Source organism: Salvelinus fontinalis, chromosome 41 (genome assembly GCF_029448725.1).
Source record: "Salvelinus fontinalis isolate EN_2023a chromosome 41, ASM2944872v1, whole genome shotgun sequence".
NCBI classification, from domain to species: domain Eukaryota; kingdom Metazoa; phylum Chordata; class Actinopteri; order Salmoniformes; family Salmonidae; genus Salvelinus; species Salvelinus fontinalis.
The window spans coordinates 22,742,683-22,765,328 of record NC_074705.1 but is presented as its reverse complement, the minus strand read 5'-3'; the positions used below and the strand labels follow the sequence as shown (position 1 = coordinate 22,765,328).

Here is a 22,646-nt window from a genome sequence, read left to right as displayed (position 1 = left end):
TCACTTATTCAATGTTATTTAAAGGTGCAGTATGTAACTTGGTTATAATGTGTGATTTTTTTTTTTTCTTTTTTTTTCTGATCTCTAAGTAGGTTCCCCTAACCCAGTGCTTCTCAATTATTTTCTGTTACGCCCCCCCTAGGAAGAAGTAAATATTTTGCGCCCCCCCAACTCTCCGCCGCTACTGTAAATAGTATAATTTGTCTATAAAATTGTTTTAGGTACACCTCTGCATAACATTGTATCCTTATTAACATTAAAGAAAACCAAAAAATAAAGAAATATAGATCAACTTACAACAAAGAATAACTTTATTAACATTGTTTTTTAGTCTGTAACAAAAAAGACTTAAAGTGCCCTTTGCCTGAAAAAAAAAAAAAATCAAGCCTTATTTAAACTGTAAACATTTTTTGACCATTAGATACTGAAAAATAAAATATAATCAATAAATAATAATAAATTCAAATTGATCAGCAACATTAACTCAGGAGCACAATATATGAAACACTAACTTATGAAACAAAAATGAATAAAACAATTTGTGCAGATTTTTTTTTTTTTTTTTTTATCAAAATGAGGAAGTCAGGATTAATGGCTACAATGAGAACGTTTTGCAAAGCGGGACGATTGTTGGCAATATTCGGCACGTTTTCGCTGAAAAAACTCAAGCGGCTTATCAGCGTGATTGGGGTGTAATGTCTTTAAGTGACGCCTTCATTTATTTGGCTTCATGCTGTCCGCTGCCAACATTTTTAGACACAGTTAACATACCGGTCTTTTCTCCTCTCCCACCGTAGTCACAGTGAAGCCAAGCGCTACATACGCGTCGTCATATTTCCTCGTCTTAGCTTTCGTGAGACTTACGTTTGTCTCATTATCTCCGTCTCTCTCCGCCTTTTCATCTCTGTTAAATATTTTTCCATGGTGTCTCTTAAGGGTTTGTTATCTGCACTTCATATCTCCTGCTCTGTTGCTGTGTGCTCTTGTTCGGTGCAAAAAAAAAACTACTCCCTGCGGCAAAAAAAGCATGTTCCCCGGGGTCGCTCTGGCATCGCTCCGAGCCCCCCCAGGGGGGCGCGCCCCACTATTTGAGAAGGACTGCCCTAACCAATGGTCTAGGATAACCCTCTCTTACACACACACACACACACACCATGATTCCCAGCTAAGGTGTTGTGTTCTGTCGTAGAGCATGATGACTTCCTGACTGTGGCCCAGTCTCTGAGGAAAGAGTTCGACAGCCCTGAGACGGCCGACCTCAAGTTCAGCGTGGACGGGAAATATATCCACGTACACAAGGCCGTGCTCAAGATCCGGTATGTGAATTTTAGTCCCCCCAAATTATTTGTATTATACTGCTGAAGCAAGCACACACATTGTCTTTAAGAAATGTAGCTTTTCTAGTTTTAGCCTTTCCAATAGGACCAACCAGGTACAATAAAACCTGTCTGTAGACCTTAACGCGACAACATAAGTGTCCATTGTTTCTGTCAGGTGTGAACACTTCCGCTCCATGTTCCAGTCCCACTGGACAGAGGACATGAAGGAGGTGATTGAGATCGACCAGTTCTCCTACCCCGTCTACCGCTCCTTCTTGGAGTTCCTCTACACTGACAACGTAGACCTGCCCCCAGAGGACGCCATCGGTGAGTTGGACTGAAGCAGTAATCCTGTTTAGGATCCATCCAGACTCAAAACAAATGACTTTATTGAGTTAAAGTCCATCCATAGGAAAGCCGCTGTGTGTACGAACTATGTCTTTGTTTCAGGCCTGTTGGACCTGGCCACATCCTACTGTGAGAACCGTCTGAAACGTCTGTGTCAACACATCATCAAGAGAGGCATCACCGTGGAGAACGCCTTCTCTCTGCTCTCTGCCGCCGTGCGATACGACGCTGAGGTGAGACACACTGTGACAGAGTGTCACTACTAAGGGTTAACCACTCAAATGCTTACTGGTTACCACAAGCTTCTTGAGGCTGCCTTCTACGAGAGACGTTAGCCATGTCATTATGGACATATTAGTCAGATGACCTTGTATACCATCTTATACATATTTAGGTACTGTATACCAGGGGTAGGCAACTGGATTCAGCCGCGGGACAATTTTTTTTTTTTTATGCGTAGCGGATGGTCGGGGTTGCTGGAACATAATTATAAGTTGTACTCTACAAATTGGATAAAACTAAGCCCCAAAAATAGATTTGATTTGAAAATAACAAAGATACCTTGATTACCTTACGTTAAGCTGATGTTTTTCTTCAGAATTCCTGGTGACTTTAGTCTTTTCTGACCCAAAACTAAGGGGGCCCCAAAAAGTCATTTGGGGGCCAGTTTTGGCCCGCGGGCCGCTTGTTGCTGACCTGCTGTATACTGTACCCGTGTTCATACTGTGACTGGATGTGATCGCTTCCCTGTAGGACCTGGAGGAGTTCTGCTTTAAGTTCTGTGTGAACCACCTGACAGAGGTGACCCAGACTGCAGCCTTCTGGCAGATCGATGGCAACATGCTCAAAGAGTTCATCTGCAGAGCCAGCCGCTGTGGGGCCTTCAAAAACTGACTGACCACTAACCAGCCCCGAAGGAAGGACGAGGAAAGGGCTAGCATGAACTGGTTTGGCTTGACACTATTTGGCCATGGTAGAAAGGACAAAGAAGGAAATGGTATGAACATGGAAACGGCTAGCTTGAACCGGATCTCTAAATTGCCATATTATTCATCCATTGTGACAATGTCTGGAGTGGTCATCTGGTGACTATGGCTGACCTCGTTACACAGCCAAAGAAGCCAAAGCCAGTCCCTGCCTATGCACCTAATATTCCACGCGGACAGGTGGCACTGTGGGGAGGAAGTTCCTTTACCAGTCAAAACAGTGACATCAGAGTTCGTTGTCTGTCACTGCATGTTTACAAACCTGCTAAATGGCATCAGACTACTCAGTTAGCGTCAGTTTAATTGGAGGACCATAGATCTAGCTTAAGATGGACACTGTTACATTCCTGACAATGTCTGATGGCAGGGGATTGCAGTCAACCCCCCCCGATTGCCCCCTCCCACCCCGATTTGCAGATTATTATTATATATTTTTTTGCATCAAAGTTGTGTACTTTGCTCTACTGTTGAAGGGTTGGATGTAGCTGGACAGAAATATATTTTACAGGGTTTATGGTTCAGAGCCGGTGGATGTTTTGAGGAAATGACAGTTTCAATATGATTTGTAATATGCTGTGTACTGACAAAGTAGAGCAGAGCTTGTCATTTATTCATTCAGGCACGTTAATTCTCGAGACTTGAGATGAACATGATGATGCAATGCAACAATGAGCAGAAACTTGGTTTTCAACTCTTCAGTTCTTTTACCAGACAGAAAACAAAACATTTGGACCATATACAACTTGTTACTCTGTGTGAACTTTTTTATTCTTACAAAAATAGATATCTACATTTTTTTACTATTATTGCATTCCTTTGGTTGAGATTACCCCTCCACCCCAGCATTTCCAATCAATCTGCTGCTTTGAATATTGTTTTAATGGTTTAACGTTCATTACTACATTCTAATTTACTTTGAAGCGAGTGTTTGTACTGAAATTTAAATTCAACGCATTGTACTCTTAGATTATTATTCTTTTTTTCAAAAATAACTTGTTGCTTATGTTTTATTTTTGCGATTACATTTATTTTAGAAATATTTACAATTATTTAGGAAACAGTTGATATTGGTGCCACAATTCTCAACATGTTTATCGACTTGCAAGCCATGAGATGCTTTGAAATACCACTTTGAAATAAACAAAACTACATTATTGTATACATTTCTGGATGATGCAATAGAAATGACTTCAAATATTCTTGTTTTGAACATTCATATGAGCAATGACAGATAATTACAAACATGTCCTTATGCTCCCATCTAGAGTTCATCACATACATTCTCTAATCCTAGAGACACTAGCCTAATGAATACCATTTTTATTATAAACTGGGAGGGTTGAGCCCTGAATGCTGATTGGCTGACAGCTGTGGTATATCATACCTTATACCACGGGTATGATATAACATTTATTTTTACTGCTCTAATTACGTTGGTAACCAGTTTATAATAGCAATAAGGTACCTCAGGGGTTTGTGATGTATGGCCAATGTACCACGGCCAAGGGCTGTGTTCAGGCATTTCGTTGTGCCTAAGAACAGCCCTTAGCTGTGGTACCTCCACGGGCCTTATTGCTTAAGATTATCACGTCATGAATGAAATGACATACTAATAATGGAATGCAGATGTAATCTGACAATAGTTTTTTAATTGCAACCAAGAATGCAGAACATTTACAACAAACACACTGCGTTTGACCGTTCTGGGGGTTGGGTGCAAGACAAGCTCCGCCCATTTGTTCCACGTCAGAAGATATAGGAAGAAGCCTAGTTTAGCTGTTCAGAAACCTACAACATCAAATCATCATACGTATTTGCCTTGTCTGGTGACCTTCGCTAAATTTTACATTCAATTGATTGAATGGCAACGACGGATACTGTACAGTCGAACCAATATTTGAAACCAACCTGTGCCGCTTCATGCAACTGTAAAGGATATCGCGATGTAAGGGAAGCCAGCACACAAACCGACACCAAAGTACAAGGTGAGACTACTGCGCTGTCAGTTACTGGCGAGTTGACAGAGAATGCTACGAATGTTTTTACTGTTCAATATAATATTGCTACTCACACGGAATAATGAGCTTTGAGGCATATTAAAAATAAAGACGTGTCACCGTCTAGGCTTTTATTAGTTTGAACCCACACGTCTGTAACCTACGTAGTGACGGTCTAGAAACGTCCAAACGGGATCCTTGGGACGTCCTAACTGTGACGTCACCCCATTGAAGTTTATTTATTATTTTTGTATTTTTTATTAACAAATATCAACAAAAGATGAATAGTCACATGCAAACAAGCATACAAACTAGTTACATTGCCAGGAATCCTAAACAAACAAATCATATTCATGAATAATACAAGTTTGAATTGCCTTTTTGTTTTTCCTTTTAGGTAAAGTAGTGCCATATTGTTTAAACTCATTTATAAAGTGAAAAAAGTTAGGTTTTGAATTAGAACATTTGGGAATATGAAATGTACCTAGTATTATTAGCAGTTGAATTAAATATACTACATCTTTGTCAGAATTTCTGAAATGTATCATTATATCAAAACCATTAAATAGTACAACCGGTCCTATTTTTTTTGTTGTAACAATTCTGTCACCCCATTTAAGTTGAAACTTAAATGGTAGCGGTTTCGGGTAGTGACGTTCCAAGGATAACGTGACTGGTTCTGCAAAGAGGTCTTGAGCTTTATGGCACCGGACAGGTAAGCTGGGCTTGCTCTGTAATAGTAGGGTTGCTGGATCAAGCATCCGTTTGGTTGTTCTACCCTATGAATGCCAGAGTCACATACATGTTTTGAAGAGAAATGTACTGGCCAACAGTTTCACATTCTATGTCAGAGTTGGTGGGAAGAGGAAGCAAATGTCTGCCCAATGTTTGCTTTAACCTAAATAATTTCTTTGAGGTCAATGTGTTATCACTTGGGAGCAGCAAAGATATAGTGGACAAAAAACTCACTAGCCTTCCCTTTTTGTAATCCTGTTTTTCTATGGTGTGTTTTTAGGTCATGGACCCAGGCTGTCCAAGGTTAACCTCTTCACCCTGCTCAGTTTATGGATGGAACTTTTCCCCAAGGAGGAACCAGAAGACATAAACCAGAATGACTTTGTAAGTTTGACCTACAGTGCATTCAGAATGTATTTAGACCCCTTCCCCTTTTCCACATTTTGTTATGTTACAGCCTTTTACCCTCACCAATCTACACACAACACCCCATAATAACAAAGTGAAAACAGGCTAAGTATTCAGAGACTTGAAATTGAGCTCAGGTGCATCCTATTTCCATCGATCATCCATGAGATGTTTATACAACTTGATTGGAATCTACCTGTGGTAAATTCAATTGATTGGACATGATTTGGAAAAGCACACACCTGTCTATATAAGGTCCCACAGTTGACCATGCATTTCAGAGCAAAAAGCCATGAGGTCAAAGGAATTGTCCATAGAGTTCAGAGACAGGATTGGGTCGAGGCACAGATCTGTGGAAGGGTACCAAAACATTTCTGCAGCATTGAAGGTACCCAAGAACACAGTGGCCTCCATCATTCTATAATTTAAAAAACATATATTTGACCTTTTATTTAACTAGGCAAGTCAGTTAAGAACAAATTCTTATTCACAATGATGGCCTAGGAACAGTGGGTTAACTGCCTTGTTCAGGGGCAGAATTACATTTTTTACCTTGTCAGCTGGATTCGATCTTGGGACCTTTCGGTTACTAGTCCAACGCTCTAACCTGCCGACCCATTCTTAAATGGAAGAAGTTTGTAATCACCACGACTCTTCCTAGAGCTGGGCGCTCGGCCAAACTGAGCAATCGGGGGGGATAAGGGCCTTGGCCAGGGAGGTGACCAAGAACCCGATGGTCACTCTGACAGAGCTCCAAAGTTCCTCTGTGAAGATGGAAGAACCTTCCAGAAGGACAACCATCTCATCATCACTCCATCAATCAGGCCTTTATGGTAGAGTGGCCAGGCGGAAGCCACTCCTCAGTAAAAGGCACATGACAGCCCACTTGGAGTTTGCCAAAAGGCACGTAAAGGACTCTCAGACAATGAGAAACAAGATTTTCTGGTCTGATAAAACCAAGACTGAATTATTTGGCCTGAATGCAAAGCATCACGTCTGGATGAAACCTGGCACCATCCCTACGGCGAAGAGTGGATCTGCAGAGAAGAATGTGAGAAACTCCCCGAATACAGGTGTGCCAAGCTTGTAGCGTCATACCCAAGAAGACTTGAGGCTGTAATTGCTGTCAAAGGTGCTTCTACAAAGGTCTGAAAACTTATGTAAATGTGATATTTCATTTTTCTTTATTTTATACATTTGCAAGCATTTCTAAAAACCTGCTTTTGCTTTGTCAACATGGGGTATTGTGTGTAGATTGAAGTACATTTATTTAAAAATCTATTTTAGAATAAGGCTGTGATGTGGAAAAAGTCAAGGGGTCTTAATACTTTCTGAATGCACTGTGTAGGGGCCATTACATATTGTTGTTAGAACGTTGGGCCAGTAACCGAAAGGTCGCTAGTTTGAATACCCGAGCCAACAAGGTGAATAATCTGTTGATGTGCCCTTGAGCAAGGCACTTAACCCTAATTTGCTCCAGGGGCGCCGTACTACTATGGCTGACCCTGTAAAACAACACATTTCACTGCACCTATCAGGTGTATGTGTCAATTATTTTTAATTTTTTATAGATAACATGCACTAAATGACCATATTGAGCATCAATTATATGATATGCATCCTCTCCTGTCTGTTTCTGTGTGTCAGACGCGGGGTACAGGCCTGGTGGTGGTTCGGGACCAGAGGGTGGTGGGTCTCCACTGCTCCGGTCCAGAGCTCCACGTGGGGCAGGTAGCTGTGATCAGACACGGGCCCAGGCTGGCTGCCTCAGACCTCTACTTCTCTAGGAGACCCTGCGCTACCTGCCTCAAGATGCTTATCAATGGTGAGGAGATATATATATATATATATATATACACACACACACACACACACAGAGAGAGAGGTCACTTGTAATGTCTTGTCTCTTGTCTGTCATCTCCAGCTGGGGTGAGCCGCATCTCCTTCTGGCCTGGTGACCCTGAGATGAGTCTGCTAGCGGTTAGGCCTAATGGGACGGACTCCACTTCCCAGGAGGCCATGCTGGACGCCATTGCGTCCGAGAAGCTGAAGTCCAACAGCCGGCCCCACATCAGTGTGGTGGTGCAGCCCGTGGCCCCCGGCCTGCAGCAGTTTGTGGAGGAGACCTCCAGGGGGTGTGACTTCATGGCGAGGGTGTCGGGGGACGACCCCGAATTGGACGCCGGGGACTTCTACTGGAAGCAGAGGAGACGGAACCTGGACACTTTCTCCAAAGAGTTCCTAATCCCACATGAACAGTGCCACCGTGACATTCTCACCAAAATAGGTACGTAGTACAATCATTCAACCATACTTGTTAGCTAGCTTGTGTTCACCGGTTAGCTGTATTTGGGCTATATTGGCTAACTCAAGATGGGTAGGTTTGAGGATCTCCTTTGCTCAAGAGGCCACGTGCCACGCCATCTGTTGTGTAGATCCTGTTGAATGAATGGTAAACATACTGTTTACAGATGAGGATTTGACACTGTCTTGCTACAGGTCTGGAGAACTTCTGCATGGAGCCGTACTTCTCCAACCTGCGTCAGAACATGAGGGAGCTGGTCGGTGTTCTGGCCTCAGTAGCTGCTAGTGTGCCTCTTCTCCAGCATGGCTTCTACAGGAAGGACTCCCAGCCTGCAACCTCGGAGCAGCCCCAGCCTCAGGGGGTGTCCCAGGAAATTGCCAGACACTGCATCGTACAGGCCAGACTGTTGGCCTACAGAACAGGTACCTGAAATATCTGTTTAGTAGTCTATATACTAGCCAAATTACTCATTCAAACTAGGAAGTCATTTTGTAAATATGACATGTCACCACATTTTGTGGGGAATCACATAAAGGAGTTCCAGGCAATTAAAAATAAAAATTGCAGGAGAGAAGACTATTGTTATGACTATTGTTATGACGAGACTATTGTTATGACATAACGTCCCATGGTTGACTGCGCGTTTGTTGGAGAGATGTGTTGCCCTGGGGGGGGGGTATCGGGTGTCCGATGAACAGAAAGTATCCCAAAAGACATTCTAGTTTCATTAGTGGTTAGCGACAGCTGCTATGAAAAGGAGTTCTTTGATTGTTTGGTCAGCCGATCACTCAAGAAATCAACATTTCATTTTTTGAAAAGGTTAACTATATGTTCATGTTTTAAGGCTAACAGGACAAACTGTGATGGGTGGTTCAACCTGTCTGAAGGTTGAAACAGATGAACATGTCTGAGTGTTACTTGTTTGTTGATATTCCAGAGGACCCTAAGGTTGGGGTTGGTGCTGTCATTTGGGCAGAAGGGAAATCAGTGAGTAAACCATTGTTGTATTTTCTAAGCTCATAACTATACATGAATATTATGTATTTTGAATAAGGTCAAACTGCCATTCACTGTGTTCTGTGCTCACCGGTTTTAGGGTGGTTGTGATGGCACGGGGCGGCTGTACCTGGTGGGTTGTGGGTACAACGCCTACCCAGTGGGCTCAGAGTACGGAGAGTACCCCCAGATGGACAACAAACAGCAGGACCGCCAGAGGAGGAAGTACCGCTACATCATCCACGCTGAGCAGAACGCACTCACCTTCAGGTCAGGAGGAGAGGGAAGACATGGGCTCCATCTCAATACTCCTAAGTGACTTCCTCCCCTTATATCCACCCTTCATCTCCACTGATATGAGAGGACAGGATACAGATGTAGGAGCTTAATTGCAGCAACAGGAAATGTGGATTATAATTAATGGACATTTTTGTAGGTTTTGATACATTTTTCGTAAGGTATTGACATTTTTAAAGTGGAATTGGCAAACTGCAGAAGCCTTTTTAAACCTCAAATACACTACACATTTTACATTTCTTGCATTGCAGGAAAGTTTTTCTGCAACAGGGTGATCAAATTAAGATCCTACATCTGTAGATGAAGGAAATACAGGGAATGTGTACATGCGTATATTTGCTCTCGACCTGTCCAGTCCTTACAGGTCAGCGGAGATGGCAGAGAGGATGCAAGGAGCGGAAGCAAGGAGGTACATCCGAGAAGTCGGACCAGGGGGCAGGAATTAGTAGCTGGGCATGAGGATTTATGACGTAAATAAATGTGATTGACTGTCGTTTCTAGGAGTGACGAGATACGCGAGGAGGAGAACACCATGCTGTTTGTGACTAAGTGTCCGTGTGATGAGTGTGTCCCTCTGATCCGAGGAGCTGGGATCAAGCAGATCTACACCACTGACCTGGACAGCGGCAAAGACAAGGGAGACATCTCCTACCTCAGATTCCACAGCCTCCAAGGAGTCCTGAAGTTCATTGTGAGTACCTACATTGATTGACGGATGAATAGTTTTTCTATGGGTGTAGCAGCATCTCAATAGTCTATTCCTCTCATTTTCTTAATCTGTACTGATGAGGGAAAAAACTGGATGGATTCCTCCTAGATGTTTTCCATTCAGCTTTGACCTATTCTTGTGTTTTCCTTGTTAGGCTATTGAGGTATACTTAAGATAGTGCTTTCTACAGATGCAATTTTCTTAGTGTGTTTACATGTTTTTGTCACAGTGGCAGAAGTCTTCTCTGGCCAGGAGAGCCTCTGAACATGCTGGTCTTCATCTAGCCAGTGAGTTGTCCTTCTCTGTTCCATTAGTTAGCATGACATTTGTCACTTTGTAGAGAGTGATGTTACATCTTCTCCTCCTTCTCTAATAAACTCAGAAAAAAAACAACGTCCCTTTTTCAGGACCCTGTCTTTCAAAGATAATTCGGAAAAACCCAAATAACTTCACAGATCTTCATTGTAAAGGGTTTAAACACTGTTTCCCATGCTTGTTCAATTAATGAACATGCACCTGTGGAACGGTCGTTAAGACACTAACAGCTTACAGACGGTAGGCAATTAAGGTCACAGTTATGAAAACGTAGGACACTAAAGAGGCCTTTCTACTGACTCTGAAAAACACCAAAAGAAAGATGCCCAGGGTCCCTGCTCATCGTGCCATAGGCATGCTGCAAGGAGGCATGAGGACTGCAGATGTGGCCAGGGCAATAAATTGCAATGTCCGTACTGTGAGACACCTAAGACCGCTACAGGGAGACAGGATGGACAGCTGATCGTCCTCGCAGTGGCAGACCACGTGTAACACCTGCACAGGATCGGTACATCCGAACATCACACCTGCAGGACAGGTAGAGGATGGCAACAATGACTGCCTGAGTTACACCAGGAACGCACAATCCCTCCTCCAGTGCTCAGACTGTCTGTATTAATTTGCTGAGAGAGGGTGGACTGAGGGCTTGTAGATCTGTTGTAAGGCAGGTCCTCACCAGACATCACAGGCAACAATGTCGCCTATGGGCACAAACCCACCGTTGCTGGACCAGACAGGACTGGCAAAAAGTGCTCTTCACTGATGAGTCGCGGTTTTGTCTCGCCAAGGGTGATGGTCGGATTTGCATTTATCTTCAAAGGAATGAGTGTTACACCGATGCCTATACTCTGGAGCAGGATCGAATTTGGAGGTGAAGGGTCCGTCGTGGTCTGGGGCGGTGTGTCACAGCATCATCGGACTGTGCCTGCAATGACAACAAGCTATCTCAACGCTGTGCGTTACAGGGAAGACCTTCCTGCAGGCTCATCCTGACATGACCCTCCAGCATGACAATGCCACCAGCCATACTGCTCGTTCTGTGAGTGATTTCCTGCAAGACAGGAATGTCAGTGTTCTGCCATGGCCAGCGAAGAGCCCGGATCTCAATCCCATTGAGCACGTCTGGGACCTGTTGGATCGGAGGGTGAGGGCTAGGGCCATTCCCCCCAGAAATGTCTGGGAACTTGTTGGTGCCTTGGTGGAAGAGGGGGGTAACATCTCACAGCAAGAACTGGCAAATCTGGTGCAGTCCATGAGGAGAAGATGCACTGCAGTACTTAATGCAGCTGGTGGCCACACCAGATACTGACTGTTACTTCTGATTTTGACCCCCCCCCCCCTTTGTTCAGGGACACATTTTATTTATGTTAGTCACATGTCTGTGGAACTTGTTCAGTCTATGTCTCGGTTGTTATGTTCATACGAATATTTACACATGTTAAGTTTGCTGAAAATTAACGCAGTTGACAGTGAGAGGACGTTTCTTTTTTTGCTGAGTTTATATTGCTGGTCGCACAAATATAATGTGCATGCAGCCACCTAATCACCACAATACTGATGATGGATCAGCCCTTCTAACCGTCTCTGATTTGACTCTGCGATGTGTCCCACCTCTGACCATGTCTTGTTATGATTACAGATGGATGTGTGGGGAAGCATGGGAGACAGCCTGAACAGGCCCTTCAATCCAATAAGAGGTTACGGTCAGCAACAAACCCAGACCGTTCCCCTGTTTGTTGAACAATGGTACCTGTAGTTTTCAGTCTGGTTTCACCAGGCTACGGTCCCCGGGCTCTTGTTGGCATTGTAAATATTTCATTTATCCAATTGCATATTGATCAGTGATTCAAGTAAGGAAGGATGCATTTTAACAATGTTGGAAATTCAAAGGCCTTTCATACTCCCCTGTAATGGACAGTTTCAAGGAGTAAACTCAAGGTGATTAAAGGACTGACTGTATATTGAAAGGAAATGGTACTACGTAGATATTTAAAAAAAAGTATTTGCAAGGCTTGTATGTATAAGTGAACTGTAAATGCGTGTTTCCTAATTGTTTGTCTGAGGAGTTTACAATGAAAGTTGTATGAAGGCTACTGTTGATTGTAGCTTTAAGTTTACTATAGTTCTTCCAGACTTGAAGAATCCAAGTCCCATCCCAGCCAGTGCAGGCTACCGACACTATATTGCACTTTTGCCTCAAAGGATAATAACTCCTAGACCCATGAAACTGTGCTTTGTCTGTTGTTTTTTTGTTACATGGTTGGCTCCTACATCCTGGAATTGTTTCATCCTGTTTTGCCAAACTGCTTTTAACTGACAACAATAAGCATCTAACAGCAAAAAAAAACTATAAAATATGACAAACCGGGAAAACAATGTATGCATTTCTTTTATTGGTGTTGTGGTACAGTAGTAGCAATGTGATAAAAATAAATAATAATCCCATGGTTGAAAAGGGTCAATATTACTTTAGTACAGTATGTTAAGTAAATCTGTTTTGGCTCGGGTGTAAGTTCCTACTGATATAGCCTGAATCTTTTAAGTCTCTTTATCATTTTAATCCAACGTCACAGTTTGTGCCATTTGAAGCCCCGTATATACCTGGTGTTAACATGGGTCCTGTGTCTTGATATTGTCCATATTCTGATTGTGAACATTTCTAGACCTGTGTAGAATATTACAATTATTGATGGTGATTCTTCCTGACTACCTCCAGAGGTCATTGAGGACTAATTGTATCTTGATGTCTTACAAGTGTAAACCGATCTGGATTGTCAAACCATGTTAAATAGTCCCTCTAAAATCATTGATTTAAGGGATCAATATGTCTTAACATTGGGAATCTCATAATTTGAATACAGGGAGGGACTAGGGTTCAAAATGTAACTTTTGAGAAAGGTCATTGGCATGGCAAGACTTGAACCTATGACCTTGTGGTCTCTGTCCTAGTCCACAGCACCATTATTGTTTTTGTACATTTTAAAGCTGTTCATTCCATTAGTCATTTTAGAATGTCAGTAGATATGTACTAAAACATTTAAGTGGGTTGGAAAACAAACTGGCAACACCATCTGTCGCAACCTGTTTAACACCCTCCCACAAGCACTCCACCTCCCTGAAACACTTGTAAACTCCACCCACTGAACTTTCATCCAACCAATCAATTTGTCCCCGGCTACCTCGAGAGGGTCAGGAAGATCTGTTCACAATTAATTATTGTCTACACTGGGCTAGAAATGTGGTCAAGATTGCATGTAAGCACCAGATATAGGAGTTTCACCAAAACGACAAGGGCATTGAGGATTCCATCCCTTGTGTGTCAAGTCCAATCTAACAATTGAAAAAAATAAGTATTTGACAATTTAAAGAACAATCACTTGTCCGTGGCATGGTGCCCATCACATTTATTATTCAATATTACATTGAAGAGCCATATTCATTAGTTCATATTTTCAATTTAGATGTGATCGTAACTTACAAGCTCAACCACCACGATTAAAATATGCATTGGATCAATTTGTCTGAGGTTATTTAATTTAGATTTCCCCCAAAACAAGCTACATGTAAAAAAATAAATAATATTCAGCGCAAGATGCTTCTACCTTATTCAGTTTACTGGTATGTTAGCTTTCCTGGACAATCATAGTCCTGAGTTTTGGCCTCCTGGTTCCTAGTTTTATGATGTGATCAATGAACTTCAACAAGTTTTTCAAAGTAAAATATTCCTTCAACCGCACAACTCACTATATTTGAGTTCAAGGTTCATTGCTTAATCACGACTAATATGTTCAACCAGACCATATTTTTCGAAATAAGAAATAAGCTCTGCCTAGAAAAGTATTTAAAATACAAAAAAAAGGGAAAACACAAACAAAGGCACCACTGTATGTACCCCTACTGTTAATGTGTTCCACCAACCATCCCCCTCCACCATCTAAATAAGAAAACAAGTTAAAGAAATCACTTTTGTTCAGGATTTCTGTCACCTGCAATGGCACTCACTTATGGGTTAAAACCAGCTTTTATACACAAGACAACACTTTTTTTTAATCATCATGATAGAGTCCTGTTGATCAGGAAACTACTTCATCAGCTTAAAATAAACCAAAAAGGAATACATCCTTTAGCGTTGAATGATACAGAAAATGCTACCAGCCATCTGTGGAGAATCAATTATCAAAACTATTGATAAGTCATATTCTATACGAAGGTTAGCAGTAAAAGAATGGCCCTGCTGATCACCAGACATCTAATATGTTCCTTGTAAGATCACATTTCGAGTTGTCATGTCAGAGGACCTACTACAGCGTTGAAACATAACTTAAGTGTAAATAGTGGAAGTACAACCACAGGAGTAAGACTAGCAGGGAATGTGAGTCTGAAGAGGAGTTCCACAAATACCATTTAGATCCTCTAATAGAGAAATAGCAATTCCTTCTATGATTCTGGATACTTCAGTTGTACTGTGGTTAGATTAGGAGAGTATTAGAAAGAAGTCAGAACTATCTAGATGGCTCGTGCCTGCAAGTGGCAATGAAAAGAGAACATTTGCAATTAAAGTGATGACCAGTGGTCTCCACAGCTCACTCAGCCAATCACCTAGAGGTCTCTTACCATTGGTTCCCCCCAAGAGAGGAAATCCCCTTCCCGTTTTGGAACACTACACACTAATAATAAAAGGGTTAATTTAAAAGTAAAAACAATGAAAATAAATCTGTGATTAAGAACTATTCTCAGCAATGTTTAGGGAACCAAGAAAAAGACTGTCTTCGATATTAAGAAATTGAATCATTATTGTCAATGTATTTTTGTCGACAATAAAAAGTAAAGGTTAGGGTAAAGGTCATAGCTAAGGGGAAGGGTTTTGTGGACGAATTGGGGTAAGGTTTTAAGAGGCTGGTTTCTTTAGGTCTCGGATCTGTTTGATTAGGTAGGTCTTCTCGTCGTTGAATTGCTCGTCGTCCATGCGGTCCTTCTGGAAGTTGCTAAGGAAGTCGATGAGTTTGGGCTGGTTCTTCAGCAGGATGTCTATGATGGGCTGCGTCTTGTTGGGGTTCGCCACAAACACCTGGTTGGAGGGGTTAGCCTGTCAGCTCTGTACATTACATTGATATCGGCAATTACATTCTAGTAAGAACCCAATGGTAATGCCATGGAATGTTTGGGGCTAACATGGGTGCCAGTTTGCCAGACTTTGTATATGAACGGCTCAGGGAACGTCTTTTGTGTCGTACCTTGAAGACGTGGAAGGCCTCAAATTGTATGTTAGGGCTCTTGTCCCTCAGTAGGTTCATCATCAGCTTCAGGTTCTCAGGCTTGCTGATGTACCGGGTCATCACTGTGAAGTTATGCCTGTCCAACAGAAGCTCTCCCAACAACTACACAAACACACAAAGACCAGGGTATGCAAATGTTTACTATGAAGCAAGATGATCAACACCATAATAGCATGCAAAGTTTTAGTCTATAAATAATCCATGTAAAATGTGAATAATAGAACACACCTTTAATGACTGTCTCTTTGTCACATAGTTATCAGAGTGTAATAACTTCTCATACTGGTCAAAGATCTGCAAAGATATAAAGGAACAGGCTGAGTGGTGGCTGCATCTCAACAGTCAAAAGTGGCTCAAAATAAATTCACACATTTTTTTTTTTTCATAGAATGAAATAGGTGTTTCAGATAGTTAAAAGGGATGGAATGTCTGTTGAAGTTGATATATTCTCTAACATCTGTCAGGTCTGAAAGGGCCCTTATCAGGGGTGCTGTTTGGGCCTCTGTGTGTGTGTGTGTGTGTGTGTGTGTGTGTGTGTGTGTGTGTGTGTGTGTGAGAGAGATAAGCCTCCAGCGGCTTTTGGCATGAAAGCAGCCAAAGTAATAGTGCGGCCCAGTGTAGGGTAGTGTCTGGCCTGTAACCCGAGCAGCCTCCAGGTCTGCTCTCCCCTGGGGTCTTCCCTGAGCCCCACACTACAACCAACGGACAAGGTGGTCTTATGCAAGCAGGGAAAGCCAGTGACCACAGATGCCTGGAGTGTATGTGGCTAATGTGTTAAGGGTGCTATAAATGCACTCATTCATTGTGGCGTATGGGTCATCAATCAACATGTTTTGTTTATCGGCACACACGCACTTCAGTGTATTCATCTGGTAAATGGCAATGAGAGTTCGAGTGTGTGACGTCGTAAATGCATTCACCCATTCCTTCATGAATTCTGTCAAGAGGGCAGAGGATGGATGGTGTAACAACAAAAAACATTTTCTTTCCATGAAGTCCATCTGATAAAGGTAAATGCTCCCAGGGCAGCAGAATGTTGAACATGTCACTTACTGCGTCATAATTCTGTTCTAGATATTCAGCTACCAGGACCTTGTGTCTTGTGAGCAGGTCCTGTGAATGGGGGAGGAAACGTGCTCACTTTAATTCACACAAAACAACATTGTAGATTGCATATCATCTGCTGCATCGAATCATTTCTGATCTATACATTTTGTCAACTGTCAAACAAATGGGCATGGACAGATACAACAGTCATGTAAAGATTAGCATATCATCACGGGCCCATCCTAGTCTTATTAATATGGGTTTAATACAAGGCTTTTCCAGGACCCAAAGATGCTTTCAAATCTTGTGTAATCTGACCTTGAAGGTGGCGAAAGCGTCTGAGGCGATGTCGAAGGTCTCCATCTCTACGTAATTGAAGAAGTCCTGGAAGTGTTCTGAGTGGAGAACCAGCTTGGCCAGTGGCTCGTGTCTGATACACTCCCTCAGCATGATGCCACAGTTCAGCGCCGACCCAGGGGTCTCATACCTGCAGGAAGAGGGACACATGCAGACGTCACTGAGTATCATACCAATGGCTGTGGTCAGCTGTGGTACATGGAGTGTGTGTGTGAGAGAGAGAGAGAAACTCACCCTTTTTGCAGCACAAACAGCACCTCTTGGTGAGAGCAGAAGTACTCGACGGTGGGGCTGCGAGTGCCGATCTGCCTCCGCAGGATGTTGTTGAAGATCTGACACACGTCCTTCTTCCCCTGAGGGCATGCAATGGAAAACGTTTAAAAATGGTGCCTAATGAACACGACCCTGATGGTCCGGCTTTGGCTCAGTCTCACCTCAAAGTCGATGACCTGCAGGTTTTCCACCAGGGAGATGAGCAGGCCGCTGTTGTAGAGCTCCTGGGCCAACTGGGCCACCGTCTCTGTGTGAGGCTCCTTGTCACCGGTCCCATATAGTATCTCCTTCATGGCCACAAGACACTTAGACACCTCCTCTGATGCCTGGGACAGGGACACCAGTTAGACACACAGGCACAATATGTACTTCTAACAGTATTGCTGCTAATACCTCCCAGGTGGCGCAGTGGTCTAGGGCACTGCATCGCAGTGCTAGCTGTGCCACCAGAGTCTCTGGGTTCGCGCCCAGGCTGGGCTGGGTTCGCGCCCAGGCTCTGTCGCAGCCGGCCGCAACCGGGAGGTCTGTGGGGCGACGCACAATTGGAATAGCGTCGTCCGGGTTAGGGAGGGTTTGGCCGGTAGGGATATCCTTGTCTCAGTATGTAAAATGTAATAAAATGTATGCACTCTACTGTAAGTCGCTCTGGATAAGAGCGTCTGCTAAATGACTAAAATGTAAATGTAAATGTAATAATGTTATGCTGTTTATAAAAAAAAAAATGCCATGGTATTATACTTGAGTTGACCAGTAGAGGGAGACATTTAATTGACTACATCTCTGTAGACACTTATGTCTCAGCCTCAGGCCCAATCATAAGACACATTATTATTGACTTGCTCTGGATATCAGCATTGCATATGACAGGAGTGGACTGTATTGAGATCACTATAGCCGGGCTGTGTGTGGAAGCAGCCTGGTTAGAGCTGAAGCAATTCCAGCACACAGCCAGGTTACTGCGAGTTCTGTCTGGACAGAACTCTAACAGTCCAGTGGTGGCGAGGGCCTTTACAGCTGGGTGTCAATGAAGGAACGGCCAGGCAGCGATGCTACTTTCACAGCCCAGTGTCAGCTAGAGGCGCACCGTAATAATAACCACACCAACTGACTGATCGGATCAAATAGAAGAGGTACACCGAGGCCCCAACAGCAATGTTACACCTGCTTGTGGGCCTTTTCTAAGGGAAGTACTGGTTTGTGTGGTGAGGACTATTATAAGGACTTGTGTTGTAAGGATTTGTTTAGTGAGGATTCGTGGTGTAAGGACTCATGTTATGAAGATGCGTCACACCTTATCTGTTTTCTTGTCATGTTTGACCAGGATGGCCATGTTCTCCTTCAGAGTTCGGACGATGTCGGCGGGATTCTTGTGGGATTTTCCAAACAGCGGCATGGTGGCTGGGCCTCTCCTGACAGCCTTAAAAACACACACAACACACACATTATACCCCATCTATCGATAACATATAAATTACACAACTGGGTGGTTTGAGCCCTGAATGCTGATTGGCTGACAGCCGCGGTATATCAGACAGTATACCAAGGGTATGACAAAACATTTATTTTTACTGCTCTAATTACATTGGTAACCAGTTTATAATAGCAATAAGGCACCTCAGGGGTTTGTGATATGGCCAATATACCACAGCTAAGGTCTGTATCCGCGTTGCGTAATGCATAGGAACAGCCCTTAGCCCTGGTATATTGGCCATATACCACACCCCCTCGGGCCTTATTACTTATTTATACCGTCCGTCCGATTGAAACTCAGAATTTTTTTGCAGGAAAAAACTATCAGTGGCAGATAATTTATTTAAAAGTCCCAATTCAGAAAAAATTAATTGGAAGATGTGATGCTTCTCATTTCCTCAGATAGGATAGGACACGGTTTTGATCTGAAAATCCTTCGGGAGAATACATACACACTACCATTCAAAAGTTTGGGGTCACTTAGAAATGTCCTTGTTTTTTAAAGAAAATCCATTTTTTTGTTCATTAAAATAACATCAAATTGATCAGAAATACAGTGTAGACATTGTTAATGTTGTAAATGACTATTGTAGCTGGAAACGGCAGATATTTAATGGAATATCTACAGAGGCCCATTATCAGCAACCATCACTCCTGTGTTCCAATGGCACGTTGTGTTTGTTAATCCAAGTTTTTATAATTTTAATAAGCTAATTGATCATTAGAAAACCATTTTGCAAATATGTTAGCACAGCTGAAAACTGTTGAGAATCAAATCATTTTCTTCTGAAGCTCATCAGTCTATTCTTGTTCTGAGAAACGAAGGCTATTCCATGTTTAGAAACACTACAGGAACAAGTATCCGTACCCATTGAATGCAGTGATCACAATATAGTGGCTATATCCAGGAAAGCCAACGTTCCAACAGCTGGGCCTAAAATAGTGTATAAGAGAGTTAGCTGTGACTTATGTGGATGATGTTAAAAATATTTGTTGGTCTGATGTGATTAATGAGGAGCATCCAGACGCTGCACTTGATCAATTTATGAAATTGCTTCTTCCAATTATTGTTAAACATGCACCTGTTAAGAAACTGACTTAAGGCTCCATGAGGAATTGAAAAACCCTATGGTTGAAAGAGATTGGGCAAAAGAAGTGGCTAATAAGTCTGGCTGCACATTGACTGGCTGACTACTGCAAAATGAGAAATGTGACTAAACTCAACAAAAAGAAGAAACTGTATTATGAAGTTAAAATCAAAAATATAAAGAATGATGGAAGTACTTTAAAATGAATTTATGGGCAGAAAGACAAATTCAACTCCATCTTTCATCGAATCAGATGGCTTATTCATCACAAAACCATTTAATTTTGCCAATTATTTTTAATCATTATTTCATTGGCAAAGTGGGCAAACTTAGGCAGGAAATGCCAACAACGAACAGTGAGCCAACATATTCATGCATAAAAAATAAAAAAATAATGAAAGAAAAGCATTGGAAGTTTGAATTTTGTAAAGTTAGTGTGGGATAGGTGGGGGGGGAAGAATGTTATCGATCAATAATGACAAACCTCGTGGCATTGACAACTTCGATGGAAAGCTACTGAGGATGGTAGCGGACTCTATAGCCACTCCTATCTGTCATATCTAATCTGAGCCTAGAGGAAAGCCTTCGTTCTCAGGCCTGGAGGGAAGCCAAAATAATTCCGCTACCCAAGAGTGGTAAAGCAGTCTTTACTTGTTCAAACAGCAGACCTATAAGCTTGCTGCCAGCTCTTAGCAAACTGTTGGAAAAAAATGTGTTTGACCAAATAGATTGCTATTTCTCTGTAAACAAACTAACAACAGACTTTCATGCTTATAGAGAAGGAAACTCAACATGTACTGCACTGACAAATTATAATATGAAGATTGTGGGAGCTGTACTGTTAGATTTCAGTGCTGCCTTTGATATTATTGACCATAAACTGTTGTTGAACCTCAGCTCAGCTTTCAACCTCCGCTCTAAATCCACGATATGGCAATTTAATATAAAACAAGGGTTTTCTTTAATGGAAACTGTAAAGTGTGCTGTACCGCAGGGCAGCTCTCTAGGCCTTCTACTCTTTTTTTGAAAATCCCAAATTGTTTGCATAGTCAATTTACACAAGCTCTGACACACACTTACCCCACCAGACATGCCACCAGGGGTCTTTTCACTGTACCCAAATCCAGAAAAAATTCAAGAAAACGTAATGTTATACAGAGCCGTTATTGCATGGAACTCCATTCCATCTCATATTGCGACACCTCACAGCACAACGCCTCTCCCCTATTTGACCTAGATAGTTTGTGTATGCATAGATACGTTGGCTACTTATGCCTTTAATTTTTTTTTAAGTAGTTCTGTCCTTGAGCTGTTCTTGTCTATTAATGTTCTGTATTGTTTCAAGTTGTGTGGACCCCAGGAAGAGTAGCTGCTGCTTTTGCAACAGCTAATGGGGATGCTAATGAAATCCCAAAATACCCCTGCGGTCCAACTCATCCCAAACCATCTCAATTGGGTTGAGGTCAGGTGATTATGGAGGCCAGGTCCTCTAATGCAGCACTCCATCACTCTCCTTCTTGGTCAAATATCCCTTACACAGTCTGGAGGTGTTTTGGGTCATTGTCCTGTTGAAAAACAAATGATAGTGGGACTAAGTGCAAACCAGATGGGATATTGCTGCAGAATGCTGTTGTAGCCATGCTTGTTAAGTGTCACCAGAAAAGCACCCCCACACCATCACCTCCATGATTCATGGTGGGAGCCACACATGCGGAGATCATCTGTTCACCTACTCCGCGTCTCACAATGACAGAGCGGTTGGAACCAAAAATCTCAATTTGGACTCAGACCAAAGAACAGATTTCCACTGGTCTAATTTCCATTGCTCGTGTTTCTTGGCCAAGGCAAGTCTCTTATTGGTGTCCTTTAGCAATGGTTTCTTTGCAGAAATCCAACCATGAAGGCCTGATTCACGCAGTCTCCTCTGAACAGTTGATGTTGAGATGTGTCTGCTACTTGAACTCTGTGAAACATTTATTTGGGCTGCAATCTGAGTTGCAGTTAACTCTAATGAACTTGTCCTCTGCAGCAGAGGTAACTCTGGGTCTTCCTTTCTTGTGGTGGTCCTAATGAGAGACAGTTTTTTTTATAGCGCTTGATGGTTTTTGCGACTGCACTTGAAGAAACTTTCAAAGTTCTTGAAATGTTCTGAATTGACTAACCTTCGTCTTAAAGTAAGGACTGACTGTCGTTTCTCGTTGCTTATTTGAGCTTGTCTTGTCATAATATGGACTTGGTATTTTAGCTATCTTCTGTATACCCACCCTACCTTGTCACAACACAACTGATTGGCTCAAACACATTAAGAAGGAAAGAAATTCCACAAATGAGCTTTTAACAAGGCACACGTGTTAATTGAAATGCATTCCAGGTGACTACCTCATGAAGCTGGTTGAGAGAATGCCAAGAGTGTGTAAGCTATGATCCCTTATTGATGTCACTTGTTAAATCCTCTTCAATCAATATAGATTATATATTTTTAAGCCTTGGGACAATTGAGACGGATTGTCTGTTTGCCATTCAGAGGGTGAATGGGCAAGACAAAATATTGAAGTGCCTTTGAACGGGGTATGGTAGTAGGGGCCAGGCACAGTGGTTTGTGTGAAGAACTGCAACGCTGCTGGGTTTTTCCACACAACAGTTTCCTGTGTGTTTCAAGAATATTCCACCACAAAGGACATCCAGCCAACTTAACACAACTGTGGGAAGCATTGGCGTCA

The 22,646-nt window shown here is 42.4% G+C and overlaps 3 protein-coding genes across 15 annotated transcripts in view; 2 read left to right on the top strand and 1 right to left on the bottom strand.

The window, feature by feature from the left end:
* LOC129840733 (RCC1 and BTB domain-containing protein 1-like) overlaps positions 1-3,812 on the top strand; it is an 11,807-nt gene extending 7,995 nt beyond the window's left edge. For all 11 annotated transcript variants that reach the window (XM_055908866.1, XM_055908864.1, XM_055908871.1 and 8 more), the window contains 4 exons: positions 1,190-1,316; positions 1,495-1,646; positions 1,770-1,900; positions 2,421-3,812. In XM_055908866.1, the coding sequence (XP_055764841.1) occupies positions 1,190-1,316; positions 1,495-1,646; positions 1,770-1,900; positions 2,421-2,561 (551 nt within the window). In that variant the 3' untranslated portion in view covers positions 2,562-3,812. The remainder of the gene's footprint in view (positions 1-1,189; positions 1,317-1,494; positions 1,647-1,769; positions 1,901-2,420) is intronic.
* Positions 1,814-12,870, top strand: LOC129840736 (cytidine and dCMP deaminase domain-containing protein 1-like). Of its 3 annotated transcripts, none has more exons than XM_055908875.1 (10): positions 1,814-1,900; positions 5,666-5,769; positions 7,441-7,618; positions 7,718-8,080; positions 8,293-8,520; positions 9,036-9,085; positions 9,195-9,364; positions 9,893-10,082; positions 10,330-10,387; positions 12,055-12,870. In XM_055908875.1, exons 2-10 carry the CDS (start codon positions 5,719-5,721, stop codon positions 12,153-12,155), a joined length of 1,389 nt encoding a protein of 462 aa, XP_055764850.1. In that variant the 5' UTR covers positions 1,814-1,900; positions 5,666-5,718; the 3' UTR covers positions 12,156-12,870. The 3 variants fall into 3 exon arrangements, 2 of the variants coding, with proteins under 2 accessions (XP_055764850.1, XP_055764849.1); XM_055908874.1 differs by lacking the exon at positions 1,814-1,900 and adding an exon at positions 3,907-4,638; XR_008757256.1 differs by lacking the exons at positions 1,814-1,900; positions 10,330-10,387; positions 12,055-12,870 and adding an exon at positions 3,907-4,638 and having other exon boundaries at positions 9,195-9,800; positions 9,893-9,980.
* LOC129840737 (calcium-binding protein 39-like) overlaps positions 12,787-22,646 on the bottom strand; it is a 26,191-nt gene continuing 16,331 nt past the window's right edge. Inside the window, exons 2-9 of the mRNA XM_055908877.1 lie at positions 18,660-18,785; positions 17,530-17,694; positions 17,330-17,448; positions 17,057-17,225; positions 16,745-16,804; positions 15,920-15,985; positions 15,650-15,793; positions 12,787-15,483 (exon numbers count right to left, since the gene is read on the bottom strand). Coding sequence (XP_055764852.1) covers positions 15,304-15,483; positions 15,650-15,793; positions 15,920-15,985; positions 16,745-16,804; positions 17,057-17,225; positions 17,330-17,448; positions 17,530-17,694; positions 18,660-18,761 — 1,005 coding nt within the window. The 5' untranslated portion in view covers positions 18,762-18,785 and the 3' untranslated portion in view covers positions 12,787-15,303. The remainder of the gene's footprint in view (positions 15,484-15,649; positions 15,794-15,919; positions 15,986-16,744; positions 16,805-17,056; positions 17,226-17,329; positions 17,449-17,529; positions 17,695-18,659; positions 18,786-22,646) is intronic.